Source organism: Pteropus alecto, unplaced genomic scaffold (genome assembly GCF_000325575.1).
Source record: "Pteropus alecto unplaced genomic scaffold, ASM32557v1 scaffold79, whole genome shotgun sequence".
Lineage (NCBI taxonomy): Eukaryota > Metazoa > Chordata > Mammalia > Chiroptera > Pteropodidae > Pteropus > Pteropus alecto.
This window is the reverse complement of record NW_006494612.1, coordinates 15,406,902-15,430,547: the sequence shown is the minus strand read 5'-3', so window position 1 is coordinate 15,430,547 and position 23,646 is coordinate 15,406,902. Positions and strand designations below refer to the sequence as shown.

Below are 23,646 nucleotides of genomic sequence, written 5' to 3'. Positions count from 1 at the left end.
ATATATATGTATGTATATATATATATATATATACACATACATATATATCATTTTTTTTCTTATTGAACATGCCTCCCTACCTATCCCACAGACAATTCGATTCCTAGCTGCTGTTTCTCTAATACATGTCCCAGAAATATCTGCATGGCTGGTGAGGTAATGGCATAAGAGTAAACATACAGAGCAATGGAATAGAATCAAAAGTCCAGATATAAACCCTTTCATTTTTGGCAACTTTATTTTTTGACAAGGGTGCCAAGAAAACTCAATGGGGAAAGAATAGTCCTTTTAATAAATGATTTTAGAACTGGATATTCACATGAAAAAAAGATTGAACTTGGGCCCTTATTTTATATCATACACAAAAAAATTAACTCGAAATGAGTCATAGACTTAAATGTAAGAGCTAAAATTATAATCTCTTAGAAGAAAGCATAAGAGCAAATCTATGTGATCTTCAGTTAGACAATGGTTAAAATGGTTTGTGCTGCAAATGATACCAACAAGAAAGTGAAAAGACAACCCACAGGATGGAGAAAATATTTGCAAATCACATATCTAAAAAAAGATTTGTATCCAGAATATATAAAGAACTTTTAGAACTCAAGAATAAAAAAAGAACTAACCCATTTTTTTTTTTTCCCCAGTGGGGAAAGGATCTAAATAAACACTTTTCGAAAGAAGATACACAAATGGCCTATAAGAACAAGAAAGGACTGTCAACAACTATAGTCAGGAAAATGCAGATCAAAATATAGCTGAGATGGCACTTCTCACCTACTAGAGCGGCTATAATCAAAATAACAATGAGAAGGGCTGGTGAAGGGGTAGTAAAACAGCAATCCTCATTCTTGATGTTGCTGGTGAGAATGTAATATGGTGCAGCCACTTTGGAAAACAGTTTAGCTGTTCCTCAAATCGTTAAACACAGAGTTACCATGGCAATTCCACCCTATTTATAGAGCCAAAAGAAAGGAAAACATATTCATACAAAAGTTTGCATGTGAACATTCGTAGCAGCATTATTCATAATGACTAAAAAGTGGAAAGAACCAAAATGAACACCTGATGAATGGATAAACAAAATGTGGCACATACATTCAGAGCAGAAATTAAAAATTTAAAAAAATGAAAATGAATAATTATAGAATATCTATATAAAACATTGGAACCTTAGATAATATAAGTGGAGCTGCAGTAGAAACTACAGAGAGGGGAAAAGCTTTGTCTACCGTAGGTAGAGCTATATGCTTTTATTCTGAGATGGAAGTTGGATTTTTTTATATATGTAAATACTCATAGCCCTTTATATGAAAAAGAAACACAACTGAAATTTAAGTATTACATTACTTCAAGATATCTTCCTACTGATAGCTTTACTAGTACAAGGAATGGCCAATTAAACTGAAGGATTAAAAGAACTAGTTTGTGGAAGTAAAATGAACAAGCTTCAGCAGCAAACATGCATCAGCTGAAGATGTTTCAAAATTACCAGAGTTAATAAAAAAGTCACTTTGATAGCATCTTTCTTTGAGGAGCCCAGCTTTTTTTCTTCCGTCAGACATTACCTAATTAAATCTCAAAATATATAAGGCTGTGTAATCAACTCTCAAGGTTCTTTTGAGAATCTTATTGGAAAAGTAAACCTTTCATCTGAGCATTTATTTTAGTCTTTTTATCTCTTTTGTTCTACGGAGAATTTGGGTCTTATCACTATTCTGTGTCGATTTTTTTGCTTCCACTCCCACATTTGCAGCTTGCTCATGTACTGCGGAGCTTGTTCTCTAAATGTGACCTTTCACTACCATGGGTTAAAAGTGAAACTGCAGCCACCCACTGATGCAATCATTGATGTTTACTGTTCTCAGGTTAGTGAGGATGACCTGCACACTCATAATGATGGATCCGCATGTCACACTTTTCAGTGTGTCCTGAAAGAACGTACAATGTGCTGGAAAAGGCTGGAGAGAATGTTTTCTAAAAATCCCCAGCAGCTTCCAACCTTTGCTAATAAGTAACTATCACATAATGAAGGAGGTAAAAAAATACAGTACAAATGTACTGAAATCAGTGAAAATACAAGAATTACCAGGAAAGATAAGACTTTAAAGCGGTGTTCTAAACCAGGGATAATTAATGCCCCTCATCCCCTTCCACCAAGGACTAATTGGCAATGTTTGAAGACATTTTTGGTTTTCAAGACTCGGGAAGGGAGTGCCACTAACAGCTAATGGTAAAGGTGCTGCTAAGCATATTGCAATGCACAGGACAGTCTCGACAACAAAAAAATACCCAGCCCAAAACATGGAGGGGGAGAAACCTCAATTTAAAGTATTGCAAAGAGAGTCGCAAGTGCTATGACCATCCTACAAAATCTTAAAAGATATTTCTAGTAAACATGTAATTGGGTGGCAATGGTACTTTTTACTGTGAAATATATCATTCACAGAAAGGAACAGATGTAATACATATTTGGCATTTGAAAAAATAAAAATAAATCTTATATCATTGTAATCATCATCTAATTGAAGAGATGGAACATTAACAGTTCCTTAGAATCCTCTTCACTTTCTCCCAAATCACATTTCTTTTTTCCAGAGCATATACCTGAGTTTTATAATTAATCGCTTTTTTCCTCAATAGTTTACGTTCAGTTTTGCCAGTTTTGAAATTTTTGAAGGGGAATTGTATTTTTTGATTTGCATTCTTGCTCAATATTTTCTTTATGAGATTCATCTATATAGATGTGACTATATTTATTTTAATAAAAGAATTTAGTGTAATCCCAAATTGCTGTTGGTACTTTTTTAAAAAACTAAAAACACTGACTTCTGGAACCATTCAAACATATATTTGTATAGATTATATGCTTAGGACTTTAAGAAGTGCTGTGGATATTTTAAAGTTGTGAGATGTCCTTCTTTTAAGATTCACAGAAAGTTTGTAATGAGAGAAAATAAGAGATTAAGTCATTTTCTTAGACTACAGAATATTTGTTAAGTGTGTGGACTTTGGAACCAAGAAACACAGATTTGGATCCTTGTTTTACCATTCCTGTTGATTCATCTTGTCTTATTCCATCTTTTTTTTTTTTTCCCCTAGTTTTTTTTCATTGCTATAATTAAAGAAAAAAATATTTTATCTATTTTATATAATTGTTGGGATAATGCACATAAAATAAAAAATAGTAATTGAGGAAAAAGAAATACTATATAAATAATAAAATTTGCTATAATTAGAATATAGGCATCCCCTAATTTATGCCTTAATTATTCTTCTTTCTTCTTTTAGGCAAATATAATAACGTGGGTTTCTGTTCTTGAAAATAAGAATAAAATCTAGATTATTTATGAAAATAAAGAAAATTAAAACAAAGATATTTCAAACATTTATTAAATATGTAAATTTATATGTAGCAGCAAAACATTTTGACATCCAACTGTGTGGTTTTTCCAGTTTTTATCTTCCCTAATCCTCTATCAATAAATATACTATATCAGGAAAAGCTGAAACAGTGAGAACAATAATCATTCTCTGGGTTCTTCCACTCTTTTAAGGACTTGGGAAACATTCTAGAAGCAATAAATATCTTACTTTTGATTTATTTCTTGAGTCCTGTAAGACTTAAAATATGGTAATCACATCCAAAATGTAGGGCAGAAAGTAACTAATGATTATTTAAAGATGTTTTCTCATCAAAAAGTGATAAGAATTTCACCAATGGGCAGGAAAAGAATAGTGATGTTTACAGGATTATAGATGATTTCTGGGGGTGGGTCCCAGGGCTCCTCCCACTGTAGAATCCCAAGGTAGAGGTGAGGCAGGACTACTAAAACTCCAGTATATCACTCAATCGATTTGGGGACAATCTCAGAGCAGAAGAATTGTCCAGGATATTGTGTAGGATAAGGCAAGTCTTACAGAGAATTTGAAACCAACATGACATCTATGTTTAGAAAAATCATTTCTGAGGAAAGTTCCTAGATAAAGCCTGAAGAAAGTCTCACTATACCATGTTCAAGCCAATGCACTGTTAGAGGGATAAGCTGAGAATTTTGATATGTCAGGAGAGTTGTGAACTGGTTGAGAGACTAAAGTTATCCAAAGAGACATCAAAGATGAGTCTGAGAAAACAGGGTTCATATGAATCTGAGAATTGAATCTCAGCAGTAGAAGCATCAGAAATAGAGGGAACCATTCTTGACCTGATAGGACAAATGTCAGCAATGAGCTAAGATAACCAAGACTCAAATGCAAACCCAGTTCCCATGCCTAGTCTGTTTAGTAGAACTCTCCAGAATCCAGAAGCCCTAGGGGCAAGAGGTGGTAGAGGAAAAATAGGTAAGAAAGTAGAATATAAACTGGCCACATTACTTCAAAATTGATTGAATTTTAAAGCAGAAGCAACTGAGTTACTATCAATGGCAAGATTAAGCATTCCTCCACAGAGTAGTAAAACAGACTTGAGCTAAACTGAGTGTCCTGACAGTTAATATTTTATGTTTTTTCATACTTGAATTTTTTATAATTGTGAAAAATTCGAATCTACCACAAAATGAAATACACTTTTATGAAGATTGTTTGTTTTGCTTGGTCTAGACTGGCTGAAATATTTTAAGCCAACAGTCCTAGAAATTTAGAGCAGAAAATATTTACTTTTCTTCATAAATTCCCCTGAAATAAGCATGGCAATCTTCACTGTTCCCAGGAAACTAAAATCATACATCTTGATTTTTTTTTTTTTTTCATTTCTGATTCAATAAGGGTAAATGGTTCCTGATATCTTTGAATGATAAATTCTAGGGATAGTTTTCCGAGTGGCTTAATTTCCAATGAGCCTTGCTCAGTCAACTCAGTGCAACATTGGCAGCAATCTCATATAGTAGGGGTCACTGCAAATTTTGTCCTAACTGAAGAATTATTATTCTCCGTAGGAGAATAATAATAAATTATAAAAGCTGAGGGTTTCAGGTTGAACTGTCATAGTCTTGTCTACATACCATTAAAAATATTAATGACGAGAGATGAGTCTCTGCTTTGCACAAATGAATTGATTACAGGAATGGTTGATGGTTGGGGTCAAGCTAACAGGATAATGATAAAATCAAAACATCTTATACTGATAAATGGAACTACAGATACAACTCTCTTTTTAAAATTTTGGTTTTTGTAGTTTAAAAAATTCTACAATGAATGTGCATTATTCGGGTAATAAAAATATAATATAGACATAAATACCCTTTGTTAGAGCTAGATTTATCAACTGGTTCAAATTCCTCATTTTAGAGACAAGTTTTTTAAGGTCCAGAGTATCCTGGTCCAATGTCACACTGCTAGTAAGTAAAAATAAGATGGCAGTCATTCTTAAATGTTCTTTTCATTAACCCACTATGTAGAAACTGGTGCAGTCAAAAAAAAGAAGCACACTGTTTGGATCATTCTTGAAAAGAAAGGCAACACTTCAATAACTGAGCTCGTAAAACCCACTGTATAGATCATGTCTTTTTAATGTTTTTACCTGCATTTGATAATGGATAACAAATTGTCTCACACCAAGAGAATTGTCAACAACGCTTCAAATGATGAATAAATATGATGTGTATTATAAATTCATGCTTTTCAGTCATTCAGAGAACTCTCGTTAACTTTACAACTACATACCGTGTATTTTGCATTATTCTTGGTGCCAAAATAAAGATATTATACTTGCAACCATGGCAACATTTTAGATTATGTAAAAGGAAGATTTTGCGGGTAAAGATTGATGTCTACTAGTAACACGTCATGCTTTTCTGTGTTTCATCATTCTAATAATCTATTATAACTAGTTTCAGTTTAAGGAATTTCAGTATTGCCAGTTTCTTTCTGAAATTTCTAATTTTTATTTCAATAAATTTTACTTTTGATATCAACCAGAAGTGTTGGCTGCAGCTCACAATTAATATTCTCCCAGGTTCTGTTTTCCAGTGAATAAAATGAAAATTAATGAGATCTTAACTTTTGAAATTATATCATCTTATGAAACACAGATCTATCTTAAAACTAAGCCACATGTTTTGGCTATAAAATTTTTATGTTAATAAAGTTGACTTGCGACCTCAATTTGTATTTTCCAAGAGAGGGAAGGGAATGGAAATACCCTGCATCTCCCAAGCACTGCTGTTCCCCATTCTTCTCCTTCATTCTAATCTACTTAAGAAAGAATGAGATAAAAACAATTCAAGGTAATTTTTAGAAAAAAAATTATAATAAGACCCTTAAATAGTTGATAAAAAAAGCATTGTGGAGAATTTTTTATACATAAATTTCTGAGTAATTTAGTAATTTTATTTGAGCATTGAATTTAATTTTGAATTTTTTATCAACTGTAATGGGAATATTTTTCAAATTAAAGATCTATACAAGTTTATTCACAGCCCTATTAATTTCTATTATAGAACTATAGACAGAGTAGATATCAACATACTACAAAATTAATAGAACCCCACAGTTCTATTAATTTCTAAAAATGATTTATCATATGAATCCTTACACAAAAGATACTAAGTAATATAAACTGAGATTTAGGTAAGAAACACGTGTCTCGTGTTGCTCCTGCTTTTACCAACTTACAATATGGTAAAGGACCTAATTTTAAAACATAACTCACAGAAGGGTTTCTTGTTGAGGGTCAAGTTAATGGAACTCATTCAAAAGACTGAGGTATTCTAAAGATCATGAAAAGTAATAACTAATACAGTTCATGGTGTGCCTTTGTCAGTATTGATGGTCTTAAGCAAACTGTAGTAAAACTTGGACAGACTTCAGGCCAAGACAGGACACTGGTAAATGTGTTGTACAAGTGTCCTTTGTCGCTAATTGAACAAGCAGCTTAGATTAGTAGTTTGGGAATTGTCTGACTTTACATTCCAAATAAAATCACTTATATCAGTTTCTATCTACCATTACCAGGAACTCAAAAACAGTTTTCTGTTCTCCAGATAATTATTTTATACATTTTTATATAATGTAATCACAATCTCTTTTTAGAAAATTATTCTAAAATATAGGTGATCATTGCCCTCAAATAATAATTCAAAGAAAGTGGAAATTGGGAGGAAGATTAATCTTAGGTGCTATATTGACAGAGTAGATATCAACATACTACAAAAACCAAATGAAAAATTAATGCAAACATTCAATTCACTTACCATATCTATATCATGTAGTAACATATTAAAAACTATTCTTATTTTACAAATGCCTGGAAATATAGATATAATGTCTTTTTAATATCTTGTATACATGAGAGCTATTTTAATAGAATGTCCTAGTAGCTAAAGGAGTAAGAAATATTAATTTCAGGCAGGGGTTATAACAGTTTTTATGGATGAGGCTTTTGAGATATCCCATTAACGGTATATCTCATACTATAAGTATATGCTCATTGTATTTCAGGTGAAAAGAATAACATTATCAAAGTTACAGTTCAAAACATGGTTTTGGTTCATAACCTGTGGGGTGGACACCCGGTGCATTTGTTTGTCCAGAATCTTACCCCTGTTGCATGGGTAACAGCATCATAATCCTACTTCATGTGCCCAGTTTTCCCACACTCTCCCTCTAGGGTCTACTCCTTTTCCCCAGGCCCAGACACCTAGTTACAGGTGAGTGAGTGACTAAAGCTGGGCCAATCAGAATTAATCATGGACCTGGGCTAGGTCTATTGGGAAAAAGTGATATTCCTCACTAAGACTGCAGGGACTAAAATTCATGTAAGTCTGAAGCTGACAAGAGCCCTCATCATCATCATATTAAGACAGTTTAAGTGAAAATAAAACTTTGAGGAGGGAAAAACCAAGATACAGGGAGTGACTAAGTCTCTCTGCAGTAGCAAACTGAACTGGAAAACTTCGAAGTCTTTACCTGACAGGGAGACGATATAAATGTGTAAAGCAATACCAATAAAACAAAAGGGACTGGTGGGGTTTGTGGAAAAATGAAGATACTCCAACCATAAACATATAAATTTGATTTCTTTCAAATATTATTCTGATCACAATAGCTTTGTGGCCAAATCTGTCCTGGTGGGCCCCAGATGGCATGAATCTTAGTTTGAAGTGAACTACATCTGGCCTTTCAGTTCTATAACTCAACTTTCTTTTTTCTTTCTTTACTTTTCTTGCTGCATTCCCTTTCTTCTTCCCACTTTCTTCCTTCCTTCCTTTCTTCCTTTCTTCCTTCTTTCATTCCTTTATTATTTTTCATTGGATTTTTACCTCTTGGCAAAGACAGAATACGTGTACACTTTGTGCAAAATACCACACAAAAAAAATAGTGATGAGAGATTATGTATTTTTCTGAAAGAACCTGAGTATTGACAATTATATTTGAAAGTCAATTAGGCTGGCAACAGACTTGCAGCATGGGTTAGGGCAATGAGTCTCCAAGTATGGCCACTAGATTAATACCTGGTATCAGCATCACCTGAACACTTAGTAGAAATGCAAATTCTCAGGCCCCACCCCAGACCTCCTGTATCAGAAACAATCACCTGGATTCCAGATAATTCTGGTGCACATTGAAGTTTCAAAAGCTTTGGAGGCACAGTATAACAGTCAGGAAGCTACTCAGTGATTCGCATATAAAGTGAGCCTATGCTATTTAGGGGCAGTTGGAAGGGAGAATAACATAAAGCCTCAAAAATGACATATTTTATGGATAAACAGACACAGTAATAACATATGCAAATAAATGAGTGGATGTGAGCAGAAAAGGAAGAAAAACAAGATTAATTTAGGATTCAAGGATGAGAAGACATAGTTATTTAAGCTCTGTGGATATAATGCCTAGGTTTAAATCTCATCTTTGCCCTTTCTTCTCTAGACTAAACCTCTTCCTGCCTCAGTTCTCTCATTTCTATAATAGGAGAAATAATAATGCTACTCCTTATGATTCTTATGGAGATTAAATGAATTAGTACATACAAAGTTCTTAAATTAGGCCAGGCACATGATACATGCTCATTAAATATTAGCTAGAGTTTAGTTCCATAGTAGCTTTAACATATCCAGTAACCAACAGCTACACGTGATGATTTAGATTTAAATTTAAATAAATGAGAATGTTTCACTGGCCATATTTCAAGTACTCAATATCCAAATATATTATAATGTATTTTCGTTATCAGAGAAAGTTCTAATGGACTGCAATACTCTAGGCTGTAAGATTTGTATGCTAATGAAAGGGTCACATAAGGTGAAGTAGAAAACCTGGTTTGTTAGGTGAAAAATGACTCAGGTTTCCCTGCTGTCTTCAGATGAAATAGCAATCACCAACCTGCTCAGTTATAAGGTCTACGCCCTTCTCATGGGGCCTGCTGTTTCCTCCTGGAACCCTGAAGCCCAGATAGGCTGACATGTAAACTGAACTTGAATTCTGGGCCTGTTTACTGAGAAAGTCTCCTATGCTACTCATGTCTGTCAGTCATGCATCTCATTTAATAAATAGAACTTTGATATGCTAGATTTCTCCCTTCTAGTAACCAAACCACCTGCTTCAATGCTGCCGATGTGTCTTTTTCCCTAAGCCTGAGATATGATACATGAACTCAGTTTGGAAGGTATTAAATAGAAAACAAAAGGAGACATAAATCTAAATGCATTCTATTATCCAATCTCAGCTCAAAAATCACAAAATTCATTAAGAGATATTTCCATGTGGACATTCTACTATTATCTTGTATTTAGCTCATCCTAGAAGTCAAGGCCATTATTAAGCAGGATCCAAGATTCCATTTCTTTCATCTCTCTTTCTGAGCTCTCATGAAGCCTTTATTTTAGTCAGGCTTCCTTGCTGATCCTGATTACACCATGTGCATTCACACTTCTATACATTTGCTCATGCTGTGTCTCCTACCTGGAACAACTACTTCAGTTCTCTCTGCATACAATCAAATTTCTTCATCTGTAAATATTCAACTCAAGTCTTAGCTTCTTAAAGTCATTTCTTAATAATTCTCATGTCAGTAATGTTTAAAAAATGTCTATAACACATAATAAGAACTTTTTTATGTAATATATATTCTCCTCAATATAACATACATATTCCTCTAACATAAGCACATATATCATCTTTCATAGTAGGTAAACTGATCTCTTGATTTAAAAATATAATATTGTATTATATTGCTCTTGTCTATTGTAATGGAGGACTGGACAATAATTAACTGCTAGAGCAGAATCCTTCAGTAGGAAAGGTAGGTTCTAATAGACAATTGGAGGAAGTGGCCTTCCATAAGATCATGGACAATTCATTAAATTTCAACCACAAATAGGTGTTTAAATATGATGGTGTGATCTGGTGGAAATCTGTGATAGCCTTGACTTTCTCTGAGGTTTGAAAAAATTCAGAAAAACAGTAAGTTTTTTGAGTAAATAGAAAGTGGAATGGTCTAGGGAACTGTGGCATCTTTGATGCAAAGTCAGGACAGGGAAAGATAAGAGAAGTGAAAAGTTGGTAGAATCAGATTCCTGGTGTGATTGACGCATTCTAGAGATAGAGAACTAGAGGCAGCAAGATGGAAAAATAGTATTATGGCAATTAGACAGTTTGGAATTGGGAATAAAGAATGATTGAAGGATATAATCATCAAGTGAGTTCCTGAGTTAGAAAAAGGACAAGATTATTGGAGAAGGGGAGGTCATTAAGGCTTACCTGTGAAGCTCAGTAATTGGGTAGATCATCTAGTTGAAATCACCAATAATTAGGACAAGAGTTGGGTTGAAGAGCTAAACTCCGCATGGTCTATGGGGCTAATGTCTTGGGGGTGAAAAAGAAGTATTATACGTGGTTTAATATGATGTTATGCAATATACAGCTGTTTACTTTCATGGAGAAGGAGGGAGAATTGTCTGGAAGATGCAATGGCAATGAAGGATAAGTAATATAGTATACAACCCCTACCTACCTGGTGCTCAGCAGCATGAGCGGGGCCAGAGAAGAGCCAACTCATTTAAACGCTCCTGAGAATGAATGCAGTGTTGTCAGAAAAAGTGTTGTAGGAAAGTGAAAGAATGTTCCAAGAAGAGGATGAAGACAAAGTTTTACTAATAGTTGTCTTTTGTGTGTTTGTTAAAAATTATGTCTAACACTTTAAAGCATGTCACATAAGACTCCCATCTTTCTATGAAAGACTCTAGAACTCAAACATTCTCTCAAATTGTTAAGGCCTGCTGAAACACACTATAGGTAACATATGACTTAGAAGAAGAACAGTGAAAAGCTCTATTAAAAACTTTAATTAAAAGAAATGTTTAATAATGCTATTTTTTTATTCATAATAACTGGCTATTTTTAAAAGGATGGCTCTGAAGAGGAATCGTTTGCTCCCTATTTAATTTTTATCAGCCCATACTTCTCACCATCTCATTAGTCATCTTGACTTAACTGTGTTTCCCTTCTTAAAATATAGACGGAATAAAAATTGATACTTCATTAACACATATTAGAGTAATTTGAGATTTACAGGAGAGAATAAAGAGGAACACAGAAAGAGCCACTGTAGGAAATACTATTGTGCAAGCAAAATGAAATAATCCATATACATGATGTACAGTTGTTTGCATGTATGTGTGTATACATTCACATGTGCAGAGAGAGAGAGAGAGAGAGAAAGAGAGAGAGAGAGCGCCGAGTTGGGATTCGATCATAGGAAGCTGCTGTAAAACCCTTACGAAATAATCTAATATACTTTTGTACACAACTTGTCACTTTATTCAAAGGACCTTTTTTCTATATCTTATACAACTGCTGATATTTTAAAATATTTAAAATTGTTAATATAGTAGGTAGAACATTGTTACAGCTAAAAGATGGAATGATTTAACTATAGGTGGTATTTAATACGTATAGAATCCTAGGCTCAAAGAACAATCTGAATGAAAAAGAATGTCTTCGTAACACAATAGAATAAATAGAAAGTGCCTATCATCTATTATTTGAATAGCTCAGAAGTTGACTCTTATAATATTAGCTCTATTTATGATGGAAGCCCAGGGAAAAAAAAAGGCAATAGCGACAATGAAAAAAATAGCAAACCATAGACAATGATAAAAAAGCTCAGACCCATCAACCTCCACCTTCATAATACTTCCAAAGTAAATATCACCAGTATGTCTTAACTCGGAAGAACAATATTTACTAAATCATGCAGTGATGCATAAGGGAATTAAAGAAGAAAAAAATTGATACAAAGACAGACATCAAACTAAAAAAATATTTCAATTCTATCTTCTGTTATAGATCACAAGGTGAGAAATGAGTCTATATGAAGAACTGAGTAGAAGGAATCTTTGAAAATTCACATTACCTTGGTTAAAATTTATCTCCTCTTCCACTATACAAAGAATCAAGCTGAATGATTACATTTTATAAAAAAAAATGTAGCTATATTAAACTGCAGGTCTATTATTCATAATAAATAATAGATTTGTCATTTTGAAATTCTGGATACTTTAGATAATTCAAGTTTCTATTAACGATTTCCCATTAATGCCGCTTTGTAACTGGAAATGCAATAATTTATATAATTTTTACAAATGACATTAAAATTAGTGATTTGTTGAGGTAACTACTGAAAAGAAGACAAGACAATGAAGCTGCGTTATATTGATAGACAAATGGAGGTGCTGCACAATCTTTTTTTTCCCTACTATAAAAAAAGCACATTTTCCAATGTAATATTTTAATTAATCCTTCTTGTAATTAGAAATAAATAAACATGAGATTAATAGATTCCGGCCTTTTTTAAAAATCAATAAATCGTGAATATTTTCAGGCTGAGCAAGTATGGCAGGATCATAGCTGCATCTTCCAAATGTGAAAGGCAGTAATAAAGCAATGCACATGGAGGGCTGTGACAGTTCATTCTAAGTGGCCAGTGATATCAATGAATCAGTATCTTGCATCTTGAGAACTAGACAATCCAATTAACCAAAGTCAAGTCTCAGATTTCTCTCTCTCAACATCTCTTAACATTGATTAGGGAATCAATTTTGTCTTAAAATGCAATGGCATCTCTTTGCAGTTTTGAGTCCTTTGGATTCACCAACTATATCCAGGAAAAGATAACACAGGCTGAAGAGCCCAGTCCCTGAACAGCCCAGGAGTTCAAATTTTACTTATAGCATAACTAAGACCACAAAGTCGTTATCACAACTAAAATGAAAATATATTGACTTTAATGTATCACTATCTAATCTCAGAAATAGATCCTAGATAATTTTTCTCATCAATTGCTTGATGATTGATACTTAATCTCGATAATGACAGTCTTAGATTTTGTTATAAAAGTGCAAAAAATACACATCCATGTAAAAATTACTTGATTTCTATAATTTGTCTGGGGAATAATATCAGAAAATGGAAAAGCTCAAGAAGAGTATTTTTTTAAAAAATACTTTCTCTAAGAAAAACAAAAATTAATCTTCACATACTGGAATTTATTTTTGTCTCTTTTTTAAGTCTCCCAAGTTTTTTAGCTGCTTTTTCTCTCACCAACGTAACCATGTTGCCCTAAGAGTCCTCTCTGTTTCTACTCTCCCATACTCTACAGTTCTCCTTTTGGGAGCCTATCATAGCAGCTTTCCAGCAGGTCATCAGTCATATATTCACTAGATAACTACCATCTGCTCAGCACCACACATTTTAAGGTAACTTTAACATATTCATCCAAAGGTTGAAAGCAGTGGATTTTAAGGCATCCTGGCAAGCCAATGTACAACAATTTACATTTACATTAGTAATAACTATAAATGGTTGAGCTCAAAAAAAAGGAAGCTTCTTTTGAAATATGTTGCCTAATCGAAATAGAGTTTAAAAGCATGGGTCCAATGATAAGTACTATCCCACTTTAATTAAATTTGTTTCTAAAACGTCTATGTAGTTCTTTTACTTTCTTTTTTCGAACATCAGTGTGGATATCAGATACTTTGGAGAGCAGAAAAAAAAATTATGATGCTATGTAAACTTCCATCAAGGGCAGAGGATATGACTTGTAAAGTTTTATCAATTTGGAATATTCTTATTGATCTGTAAGTCCCAGAGATAGTCTGGAAATTATAAATTTCAGGAGATTTCTGAAAATGGTCTGAAATTATAGGGAATCACTACATTTTTTTCTGAAATATTATGAAATTTTGAAGTGTTATTGCCAATTGTAATGTGTAAGATTTAATTTGTTCAAATTTGCAAATAGCTGGAGAAACCAGAGCTCATGGCATTACAACATTAAAAAACACAGTAGAAGGTTATCGGTATGATAATTAGGTCCTCTTGCTGAGTTCTATATAGTGATATATTTTCCTTAAGGCTATAGGTTATAAAACTCTCCTCTTCAAAGTCAGTCTAATAACACGAATGAACATAAGACTAAGTTGTGTGAACTAACCAATTATTTTATTGATTCAAACTACTGAATATGTGCTTTCTTATCTATCCAGATGAAATACCTTGTTTTTAAAATAATGAAATATTCACAATGTCCATTTCAATGGGAAAGAACTAAAACTATACTACAAAATCTCAACTTCATATGAAGAAAATTTACAGAGAAGAGAGACTAGAAACATCTCACATTAAGTAGTTATAGGTAGATGTACCATTATAGATGATTTGAAGTCACATTTTTATACTACATTTTCCAAATTGTCTTCAATTACCATGAATCACAATCAGAAACAGAAAAATACAAGTTGTTTAAGAAAAAGTTGTTTAACAAACTTTTTTTTTTTTTTTCTGGAAGAAGATCATGGTTGTATTTAATGGAATAATATGAGTGAAACATGAATATTTAGGCATGGTCATGAATTCTTGAAATAAATAACACTCTGAAGACATGAATGGAAAATATTACTCCGAAAAACTCACGGTTAAGACATTTGTGGGACAATATAATAACAGATACCTAATGATGCCCATCCATCTTCAGTACCTGTAAATATACCAGAGGGACAAATAAGGCATGATTAGAGGGTGACCCATTTAAAGGCAACCCTAACTAATTCGTTTGAACTTGACACTTACTAAGAACTTCTTAATTAAACTTCACAGGGCGCTACAATCTCAATTTGTTTCCCAGATCACCAATCTCTGCTCATCATCTAGCCACCTGGAATCAACCTCAACACTTTATTTTCTCTCATTATATCAACTCCTATATCTGATTGGTCAATAATCCAACACTTCCATCTCAGCCAGATGCCCTTATAAGATATAGTTAAATGTCTAAATTTCCTGAAATATGAATGTATCTAACAAAAATTGGTATGTCTGATACAATGTTTATTTTCTGTTAAAAGCCTTAATTATATAAATGATATATATTATGATTAATATTTTGGTATCAATGAAATGTAGCATGTATATATGTATGTATTTATGTTGGTGTATGTACCTATACACTTAGAACTAATAACGTTATGGTTGATAATACTTTATTATAATTATCTTGTGTATTTGTTTACAACCAATCAACAGACTAACAAATGTCTTCTAACTTAGTGACCACTGTTGGACCTCAGTGAGCATCTTCCCAATACTCTGTCATATTTTTCCTTTAGAAAATCGGATGTACCTCTTAGGGAAAAACTACACCCAGGCTCCAGGGAAATATGGATAGTGAAGAAATGGAGAAAAGGGAAATCTAGGCATATCTATTTCTTTATTAAGCACTGTTAAATTTTTACACCTTACAGAGATTCAGGAATATTAAATTATATGTAGCTTTTATTGATCTTTCTTGGCCGTTATTGCTTCAAAATAGGGAGCAGTTTAGGGCTAATCAGTACCTTCAGGGACTGATATAAGAAATGTGTGCCTTAATAGGCCCACGGGTATCAGTGTCTTTAGAAACAATTTCATCAGAACATATAACATTTTGACACCATAAAGTAGTGAAATTTCATGACCTCTTCTTTTAAAATTTTACTGCAATTCTGTTTATCTACTGAATTAGCCAGCTGCATGTCCTGGAAAAAGGAAAATGAAAGATAATATATACTTTTTTATTTCTATCAAAGGTTTATATCTAAACAATAGAGTTATTCTCAATAGGCAATTTATACGTAATGACTGAGTGAAAAAAACATGGTCCAAGATTATACTAGTTTAGTCATTCGGGGCAGATAGCTTCCAACTGTCACCGCATTTACCCAAGACAGTCCAGCAACAAGAGTGAGGGCTAAGGATCTTGGCTGACTTACTTAGCAGCTGTGTGACTTTCATCAAGTTATTTAGCCTCTCTGTGCCTCACTTTCATCCATTGTAGGACAGGGATAAAACAAACCACTTCACCAGACTTTTGTGAGGATTAAATGAGATAATCCAGCAAAGTACTTGCCCATTTCTTATAAGTATTCAATTAACCTTAGCTATATTGCACTTTATACTATTACTATTCAGCAATGTTATAAAATAGGTTCAATCATCAGGTAATCAGTAAATACTATTATCTGGCATAGTATTAGTGGATACTATTTGTGACATATACACATAGGATGTTTGTCTCAAAATTACAAATTCTGTGAAGATTTTTGGAATGGTAAAGGCAGCGTTTCCCAAATCATATTCTATATGAAGAATGTGTCCAATAGCTAAGTGACCATGACTTCATGGAACATTAAAACTAAAGAATGACTGTTTACAATTTTTTTTTTTTTGGTTAAAATCGAGAAAGCTGTAAAGCGTGCCATCTTGGAGACTGGAACTACACATTATTATATTAAAGGATAATGAGAGGCCCACAGGAAAGATACCTGGTTTCTTTGCTTCTTTCAGAAGCCCTAAGCATATTTAACCAGAGAATTCTTTTACCACAGAATTTCTATTAAATTTTTAATTCACATACTAAGACACTATTCTCTGGGGTCCTAACGAGAACCATGCAGGTGATGTAAATATGCAGTGGATAAGGTATAGAAAAAAAAAAAAAGAAAAGATACCAACATGGTATGAAGAAGGATTACCATTTCTTCCTGGCACTGCAAAAGAAAAGCAGCAAGACAAACTGGATTATGAATGGCAGCAGAGCCGGGCTATGCATCAGGGAGACAAGGCGTGCTGGTGGGAGCTGTGCAAACTGGAGGCCGCATGCCCTGCTAACATGGACTGCTGACCATTTCTATGTAACCAGATCTTCTGTTTCTTTTCCATAAAAACTATAATTTCATCCATACGAACGGTCACCATATTTTTTTTCATATTTGCATCACAGATGCTTACATAACCCATATTTGTAGGGACAATTAAACACTTCTATATGCTGGATGAAGTCCTCTAGCCAACAATTTGAGACTTTTGGCATAGGCTTCAGGTCCAAACTATGATCTCTAATACATATAAACCATTTAGCTAATGGCTAAAAGTTTTGCCTCATAGCAACACTGTGAGGAAGGAATCATTATGCTCTTTCCTGATAAGGAGATCAACTTATACATAGGTGAGGTAACCTGCTCAAATTCACAGAACTAGCAGGTGGAAGAGCTTGGCCCATACTTGTCCATTCCTGAGTGCACATTATGTATTAGTACACTTTCCATGTCCCACATAAGAGCATACATCTGTTCTTCTGTAGGATGTGGAACTCGGGGGTGGGGGGAGGGGAGAATGTTGAAATTGATTGCTTGTACTCCTTCAATCTCTCTTATTCAGAGATGAGGCAGCTCTCATTAAATGATTTACTTTTTAAATGAAAATGTCACCCAGACTTCTGTTTGTGGAATGGTACCATATATTACCTTACATGGTAATAGAATTTTTGTCTCAGGTCCTCAACTTGAAAAATATATTTGAATTTCTAATCCTTGCTTTCTAACGCTTGTGAAAATTTTGTTCTGAGGAATTATAGACACAGAAACCCTGAAGTGAACAAAGTCCTTATTTCTCTAGATCAGGAGTTGGTAAATTGCTTCATAAACCAAATCTGGCTCGCTGCCTGATTTTGTAAATCAAGCTTTATTGATACATAGCTATGCCCATTTGTTAATATATTACCTATGGCCACTTTATGCTACCACAGCAGAGTTGAATGGTGTGATAGAGACTATATGGCTCACAAGACAAAAATATTTACTGTGGCCTGAATAGGATAAATCTGCCAACTTCTGCTCCAGATATTCTAATTTTTTATACTAGGAACAAAATCAGACAATCATAGCCGTCTGTCCTCAGAGATCACTCTTTACTGACCTTCAGACAATTGCTTTTTACTGAGTTCCATGTTTCTGTCACCCACAGCCTCACATTAAATATAGATAAAATGTAGATAATAAGAAAAGTGCCTACAATAATTGTTACTGTATTCACTGGAGGGATTTTATTGAGGATGTTAACCTCATCATGGTACTCCCTATGAGAACAACGCATCTATAGTTGGAATATAAAAAATCATGTTTTTTTTTCTTGTCCTCATGAGGAATTAGTTAGCATTAATAGCATGGACATTTCAAATCCTATAAATAATTTGTTTTATCTTTTCTTTAGAAGCTAGAAATTTTAAAGCTAAAACTGCAATTTTCTAACTTACATTGCTGAGCACACATTTCAACTTACTGAATTTACCCTTGGTTTCATTTTACCTTCCTTGTTTTACTCACTTTTATCCTGGTTTCTTTATCCACTTCATGTTATTGCAGTGTGTGCATTATTTCAGCCATACTTTATCTTTTTAAATTAAGATTGGACATAAATAAATAAGAGTATCAGTTATGTAGGAAAAGACCTGAAAGAAAAGTCACTTGCACCTTCTGTCCCTGTCACAGGAATCTATCCCTATGATTGCATCATGCCCTATCCCCAGGGTTCAGTTTAAAGCTCCAGAAAATAAGAAGGAAAGAAAATACTCTGACCCCACAAAGACCTCAGCTGAAAAAAATCTGCAGCTGTGTACAGGGCTGTATCCTGAGGAAAAAGAGCTCTGCCATCCCTAAGCTAGTTAGAACACATCCCAAGGTGTGGTATTCTCCTCCTGATAGTTTTAAAGACTTTTATATAGAGAGCCAATGAAATTTAGGACAGAGCACATGCTGTCATGGCAGCTTTATATGGCAATGCAACATAAAGTTGAAGGGTTGATGATGCCAACATAGAATTATATTGATGGTACTAAAAAATCAGAACAAAGTAGAACACAGACAGATGTTCAGGTCAACTCTCTGTCTTATTACCAAATAAAATATGTAGGATAGTGTTGACCATTCTGGGCTGCATCTTGCTTCCTGGGCAATCGAAAGCATTGAGAGAGATGCTATCAAAGGTCTCAGGGAGATCACCTGGGAAGAACTGCTTTGACTTTTGCTTAGATATGTTATCAGTACTTCTGAACTGTTAGCCTCACTATGGTATGTAAATACATTGATATTGGTTTTCCACTATAGCTACCTGGAGAATTTTTCTATGAAATGTTTTTTCTACCTTAACCAAAATGGGATTCACTTCTAATTTAGTGTAGGAAAGAAAGCAACTGACTCACCCCCAACCTCCCACCTCATAACATAATGAAAAGGTAAAGAATTGGAAAGGTAAATAGTTGTTCAAGCCAAGAAAGCATTTTATACCTAATCACTATATGAAATAAAATAGAGCTCCTACGTTCTCTCGTGTAAATAGTTCCAAATATTTCCATATGGAAGTCTGTTTTTAAGTCCTTAACGTTTTTTAAAAAAATTATTATTTTTCTATTTCATTGATAAGAAGTAATAATTAAGTAGTAACTGATAAAGTTAAATAATACCTGGATTTTTATGATTTTTGTTTAGTTCGATCTTTAAACATGAATCTATAACAGCTATAGTTACATGTAGCTGGCACTCAATATTTAGAAAACCATCAAGCTTACAACTTGCCACATGTTTTGGTGATAGAAATATCTGCTTCACAGCTTTTTCTTGAAGTACTACTGTCTTATTCTCCGATAAAATTACTTAAGGCTCAAATCCAGCTTTCTACTAGATATTCGCACGAAAACAGTGTTATTTACTTCAACTATATTTTTACAGCCAAGTTTTTAGGATTCTTCATAAAAGAGCCAGAATGAAAACATCCTTAATTCAGCTATTCTTAAATGATAATAAACTATTACCACATAAGTTACAATACCACGTCATATTCATTAACATTACATACATATCTCAGAAGCTTGCTGATCCCATGATAGCCTATTATGACCTCAAAGGAGCTCTCTTGGTAATAAAGATGAAATGTGCTGACAAAATCTATCCATAAACCAAAAGGTACAAAAAGTGCATGAACTGCTTTATAACACAGCTAGAGGGACTTCTTAGTTCAAACTTGCTGCAGGCACTGCAGATGGAGTAGTAAAGATACATGGTAGTCTCTAACATACTCTTTTATATAATCTCCATTTTCTTACTAATAGTCAAAAAAAAAAAAAAGGCCTCAGTGCAATATGTGAAGAATAATAATTTGTCTGAATAACTGATATCATTCCGATAAGAACATTGTTGCTGATTTTAAAGAGCTATAATATGTTTTTAAAAATTATTTAGGGAAAACATGCAGCTATCTTTCTAACTCTAATAAAAATATAATTTTTGTATAAAAATAGATATTCCATAGAAAATTCTGTGCTTTCAATATATATTTCTATGCTAGTTTGGAATATTTAAAAGATACATAGCACACTAAGACACCAAAGTTATTAAAAACAAAAAATTGAGCGACAATAATTTTAAAAGTAAATATGCAGGCATATCATAGGTTTAAAGGCAGCTTGCTACATAAAATAATGGTATATCTTATCATTGATGGTATCTTAGAATCCATAATATATATGCCTTCATCATATAGTCAACTTCAGTTTATCCATTTTTCAAAATTTTTCAATGGTTACATTTCTGATTCTATCTATGAAGCATTAAAATAGAAACATTTTCATTTCTGTCAAGAAGGGGTATCTGTACCTTTACTCATCACTACTCTTCATGAAGGAATATTAAATGCCACTCATTAGATTTTCCCTAATTTCTTTCCTTTTTTTAAAGAGAAACACAGGAAAATATCTGGCAACACTCTGATCATGGTTTGAAATTCTCTCATAATCCTGATTTCTCTCCCTTTAATAGCTGAATATAGAATATGTGAAAGAATTTGGTATTTAAATATTGCTTACCTATGCTAAAGTGGATTGGTCTTCCTTATTAAGGTTAATATTATTTAATGCAGATTAAAATTAATTGTTTTTGGAAAATTGTTTCTGGAAAACTGTATTGGTAAATATTATTGATAATCTAATTGGCAAATCTTTACTAAGTATGCAGTCATCTAAATGCATTAAGTTCTAAATATCTGGTATATTGTTAAATCATGATTTCTCCGGTACATTTAATATGTTTGTATTTATATTTAACCTTTCCAAACAGTATATCATTTGTTCCAACATGCTTCTAAACACACTGTGGCCTTTTTGTTCCTTAAACTCCTTTCTTCCTGTGATCTTGTCCTTTATCCTAATAGAGGTGTTCTCTCAATGGTCATTCCTCAGATGCTGAGATTACTAATAAATGGAAACCTGTATACTGTCATTTTGAAACATCTCACTCTCTGACCCACCACCTCCTGTCCCCCTAACACCTTAGCTACAACGATAATTCTTTTAGGCAACATTGAGCACAGTCCATCACTCTCTCTATTGAAAATTCTCTTTTCTCGGGTTTAGGAGAGACACACTCCCATCGGTTTCCTCCTTCCTCTCTGGCTGCTTCATGGATCCAGCTGTGGAGGACTCCAGAGCTTAGTACTTACAATTAATCTCTTTTCCACTTACACTTACTCCTTTGGTGATGTCATCAAATCCCATGGCTTTAAGTATCATCTATATGCTGATGACCTCCAAACAGACATTTCCCCTGAACTTAAACTCTTATAACTAATCTCCCGCTTGACATCTCCACTTGAACTTATCTAACAGAAATATCAACTTAACATAGTCCATATTAGATTTGTTTATATTCCTTCACCTTCTCCCATCTTCTCTAATTTCAATCTCTCCCTTCTCAGTTAATGGACAATACAATGTTCAGTTAATCAGGCCAAATCCTGAGTCTTATTTTACTCCATTCTTTCTCTGATAATTACATCCAAACCATCAAGAAATCCTATTCATTCTTTCATAAAAATATATTCAGAAAACCCAATGAAATTCTCCCCTATACATAATAAAATCAATCAAATTAAAAAGACTGATAGCATCACCTTATAAAGGTACACAGTAACTGGAAATCTCTTATATTGCTAGCGAGAGTATAAATGTCAAAACATTTTTTTCTTTTTCTCAGGAGATGACTTTATTGTAAATAATGTAGTTAATGCCATACATTCATCACATTCTGTACTAATTGGTTTTTTTCCCTTCCTAGGATCTGTGAAATAGTTTTAAATAGCAAGTCAACAACAATTAACATGATTATTTTTTTAACATTTTACTTTATTTTTTTTATTAAGTTTATTGGGGTAACATTGGACTCTGCAGGCATAGTAATAACAGTAATCTATAACTCGATGAGTAGTTTCTGCCATGACTATACACATTTGCCAAAACTCACCAAATTATACACTTAAGACTTGTGTACCACATTGTATTTAAATTTTACCTCAATAATATACCAACGAATATCTAGAAATTGAGCATAATTGCTGCTACCATCACCTCTTACCCAAATATTGCAGTAGGTCCCTGTATTCCTACAATGTATTATTCCTATATTGTTTTTTACCTGTCAAGCAGAAACGTTCCCTTTAAAAAACAAATCAAGTCATGTAACACTCCTGTTTCAAACCCTCCACTGAGTTCTGCAAAACCTGGTTCCACTCCATTCCTCTCTGATCTCACTTCTGACTATTCCTTCACTTACTCAGCTCCAACCACACTTGATATTGCCTTCCTCAGGCCTTTGCAATTGCTCTTCTCTCTGCTCCGCCCCCATGTATGTGAATAATATACCCCTCACCTATAAAGCCTTTGTTACATGTCACCTACTCTTCAAGGCCTCACTTAATAACTATACATAAAACTGTAAACCCTTAGCACTTTCTATCTTGTCTTTATTTTTTTCATAGTACCTATCACTAATGTACTATGTAGTTTATTTGTTCTTTTTCCTTTTGATGACTCTTGTCCTACATTTTAATGTAAAAATTTATGTAGATAATGACATATTTCATTTTGTTCACTGCTGTATTCCATTTCCTACAATGGTGCCTGACATATAAGTGGTACTAAGTAAATAAAAATTAGTGCATAATAATAAATGAATCTATAAAAATGATCACCATCTCCAATGCCCTCATTCTGTCATTTATTAAAATATTGAGGTGGACAAAGAGAAGGATAATCATAAAGTATAACATCAGAGAAATTCCTTCAGCTTCATCTAAATAAAATAACCAACATTTGTTTTGTATTCATTTGTCAGGCATAAATCATCCTACCTTTCTTAGAATAACAAAATCAATTGTATGTTTTTGTTTGTTTGTTTGTTTGTTTTTTAATCAAGTAAGAATTTCAGTGCAGGACAAAGTCAAACCATTTATCAGTTGTATTGATACCATTAAGTGAATGTCTCTCAGTATATTTTAGATACAAACTCTAAG

The 23,646-nt window shown here is 33.4% G+C and overlaps 1 protein-coding gene across 3 annotated transcripts in view; it reads right to left on the bottom strand.

The window, feature by feature from the left end:
* NKAIN2 (sodium/potassium transporting ATPase interacting 2) overlaps positions 1-23,646 on the bottom strand; it is an 829,945-nt gene that overhangs the window by 520,916 nt on the left and 285,383 nt on the right. The window contains exon 2 of one of the 3 annotated variants that reach the window (XM_006926140.2): positions 14,908-14,971. The exons of the other annotated variants lie outside the window; for them this stretch is intronic. Within the exon in view, the coding sequence (XP_006926202.1) occupies positions 14,908-14,958 (51 nt within the window). The 5' untranslated portion in view covers positions 14,959-14,971. The remainder of the gene's footprint in view (positions 1-14,907; positions 14,972-23,646) is intronic. 3 annotated transcript variants of the gene reach the window in all.